General features: G+C 34.0%; 1 protein-coding gene across 1 annotated transcript; it reads left to right on the top strand.

Annotated features, from left to right (window-relative positions):
* The first annotated feature begins 400 nt into the window (after nucleotides 1-400).
* On the top strand, nucleotides 401-2,193 carry LOC138875278 (uncharacterized). Its single transcript, XM_070154100.1, has 4 exons — nucleotides 401-893; nucleotides 998-1,073; nucleotides 1,171-1,451; nucleotides 1,592-2,193. Exons 1-4 carry the CDS (start codon nucleotides 401-403, stop codon nucleotides 2,191-2,193), a joined length of 1,452 nt encoding a protein of 483 aa, XP_070010201.1.
* Nucleotides 2,194-2,901: the final 708 nt, after the last annotated feature.

Genomic DNA, 2,901 nt, shown 5'->3' with positions numbered 1-2,901 from the left:
TTTTGAAAATTTTAAAATATATAATATATGGTTCTTCTATGAAATATAAGTTTAATAATTCTATTCTTAAAAGATTTATGAACCAATATATGAAAACCATAGAAGAAGTGTAATTTATAAGTTTAATAATTCTATTAAAAAAATGAACCAATATGTGAAAATCATAGAAGAAATTAGAGATAGTTTAAATGTTTAATAGTTTAATTGTTAAAACGATAGTTTTAATAGATTTATATTTGATAGTTTCAACTGTTAAAATGATATCTTTGAACTATGGAATTACCTACTAATAGGATTGATTTTTTATTTTGAACTACCTTTTTTATTAATTTCTCCTTTTTACTAATAAATTTGTAGCTCTTGCAGTAATTATAGAAAAGAAAGGAATATCTTGAGCGTCATGGACAATCCTATAAATAAAAGATGGATGTATTGTGATAGAGTTAGTAAAGAATATTTGGAGGGAGTAGAGGATTTTTTAAATCATGCATTTTCTGAAAAACAACGTGGAGAAAAAATTGCATGTCCATGTACGAAGTGTGTGCTTATCCATCAAGTAAATCGGGCTGCAGCATATGATCATCTTGTGGTTAATGGTATTATACCATCATATGATACTTGGTTTTGTCATGGGGAGTCTCTAAAGGGATCAAACAATGCTGGAGAAAATAACCAAAGCCATTCAACTTTAAGGAGCGATGATATGCGAGGAATGATACATGATGCATTTGTAGATGTTACACAGTTCATAGATACTGACATTAGTGAAAGTGGTGGCATGGATCAAAACATACAAGAGAATACTGCTCATCCATATGGAAATAAACCTCATCTAGAGGTGGATAAGTTTGAACGGCTCGTGAAGGAGGCAAATGAAGAACTGTATCCTGGATGTAAGAAGTTTAGCAAACTATCTTTTTGCTGCATATGTATCTCTTAAAATGCACGTTCAAATGGTCAAATTAATCTTTTAATTCTTTGCTTGGACTATTGAAAGATGCGCTTCCTGAAGGAGAAAAATTGCCTCCTTCTTTCTATGAGACCAAAAAGATAGTTGAAGGCTTGGGCTTAAAGTATGAAAAAATCCATGCTTGTCCCAACGATTGCATGCTTTTTAGGAAAGAGTTTGCTAATAAAATGTTAATGAATGCAAAGTTTGTGGGTTTCTAGATGGAAAAATGATGCTAGAAAAATTCCAGCCAAGGTCCTAAGGTGTTTTCCTTTAAAACCAAGGCTACAGAGATTGTTTATGTCTTCAGAAACTTCTAAAGCAATGCTATGGCATCATGAAGAGCACAACAAAGATGGAGTTCTACGGCATCCTGCAGATTCTGAAGCTTGGAAAAATTTTGATAGTAAATATCCTGAATTTGCTGGAGATCCTTGCAATGTGTGCCCGGGATTAGATTCTGATGGGTTTAATCCATTTGGCACAATGCGAACTGTACACAGTACATGGCCACTGATTTTAATGCCATATAATCTTCCACCATGGATGTGCATGAAACAAGAGTTCTTCATTTTGTCCTTACTTAATCCTGGACCAAAATCTCCCGGTAATATATTGATGTCTATTTGCAACTTTTAATAGAAGAGTTAAATGAATTATGGGATGTTGGGATAGAAACATATGATGCCTCTGCTAAGGAGATATTTCAAATGCGAGCAGCTCTCATGTGGACTATAAATGATTTTCTAGCATATGGTACTCTCTCTGGATGGTGCACTTATGGTCGGTTTGCATGCCCTTTTTGTAACATAAACACTCAATCTAGAAGGCTCAGACATGGCAGGAAGTTTTGTTACATGGGGCATCGGCGCTTCTTGAAGTCAGGACACAAATATCGGAATGATGCAAAATCATTTGATGGTACTAAAGAAACAAGACTTGCACCTTGTCCAGTATCTGGGTCACTAGTGTTGCATCAAGTTAAAGATATAAAATTTACTCTCGGCCAGTCGAGTAAAGGGGTAAGTGGAGTGATGAAAAACACATGGAAAAAGAGGAGTATTTCTTTCGATCTTCCTTATTGGAAGTCTAACTTGGTGCGCCGTAATCTTGATGTGATGTACATAGAAAAGAATGTGTGTAATAACTTAATTTATACATTATTGGATCTTGGTAAAAAGTCTAAAGATAACTTAGAAGCTCGATTGGACTTGATGGAGATGAAAATAAGACCAAGTTTATAGCCTCAATATCAAGCTAGTGGGAAAGCATATCTTCCTCCTACTTTTTTCACAATGTCTCAAAAGGAAAAGGAGTTGTTTTATGAAGTACTACAAAATGCCAAGTTTCTAGATGGCTATGCGTCTAATATCTCACGTCACATTCGCAAACGAAAGATATCTAGGTTAAAAACTCATGATTGTCATGTTATAATGCAAGAACTTCTTCCTTTTGCCTTGCGGAGATCAGTAGATAAAAGAGTTAGTTCCATTTTAATTGAACTATGTACATTCTTTCGTGTTTTGTGTAGCAAAGAACTAAAAGTAGAAGAGTTAAAGTTACTTGAAGAAAAAATTCCAGAAACATTGTCTACTATGGAGAAACTTTTCTTCCCAAGATTCTTTACTGTTATGATACATTTAGTAATTCACTTGGCAACTAAGGCTAAACATGCGGGGCCAGTACATTATCGCTGAATTTACCCAATTGAGAGGTGTGAAGAATATCACTGAATCTTTGTTATATATCTTTAGTTGTTAAATATTATAATATCAAATTAATACCCTTATTTTATTCCATATGTATTTGGTTACTTTAAAATTATATGTTCGTAATCGTGCATGTCCAGAAGGTTCGATAGCAGAAGCATACATAGCAAATGAGTGTATGGCATTTTGCTCATGATATTTGGAGGGTGGAGATTCAAGGTCTTATTGTTCAAGAAAATGCAG

This window comes from Nicotiana sylvestris, chromosome 8 (genome assembly GCF_000393655.2).
Source record: "Nicotiana sylvestris chromosome 8, ASM39365v2, whole genome shotgun sequence".
NCBI lineage: Eukaryota > Viridiplantae > Streptophyta > Magnoliopsida > Solanales > Solanaceae > Nicotiana > Nicotiana sylvestris.
The sequence above is the reverse complement of the archived record's forward strand: the minus strand, read 5'-3'. Positions and strand labels throughout refer to the sequence as shown.

What these genes read in the sequence shown, in the direction of transcription:
- LOC138875278 (XM_070154100.1), top strand. Translation starts at nt 401, where the DNA reads ATGGACAATCCTATAAATAAAAGATGGATGTATTGTGATAGAGTTAGT. An exon ending in TGAAGAACTGTATCCTGGAT is followed by an intron (nt 894 to 997) that starts GTAAGAAGTTTA and finishes GACTATTGAAAG; the next exon opens with ATGCGCTTCCTGAAGGAGAA. An exon ending in GTTGAAGGCTTGGGCTTAAA is followed by an intron (nt 1,074 to 1,170) that starts GTATGAAAAAAT and finishes GTGGGTTTCTAG; the next exon opens with ATGGAAAAATGATGCTAGAA.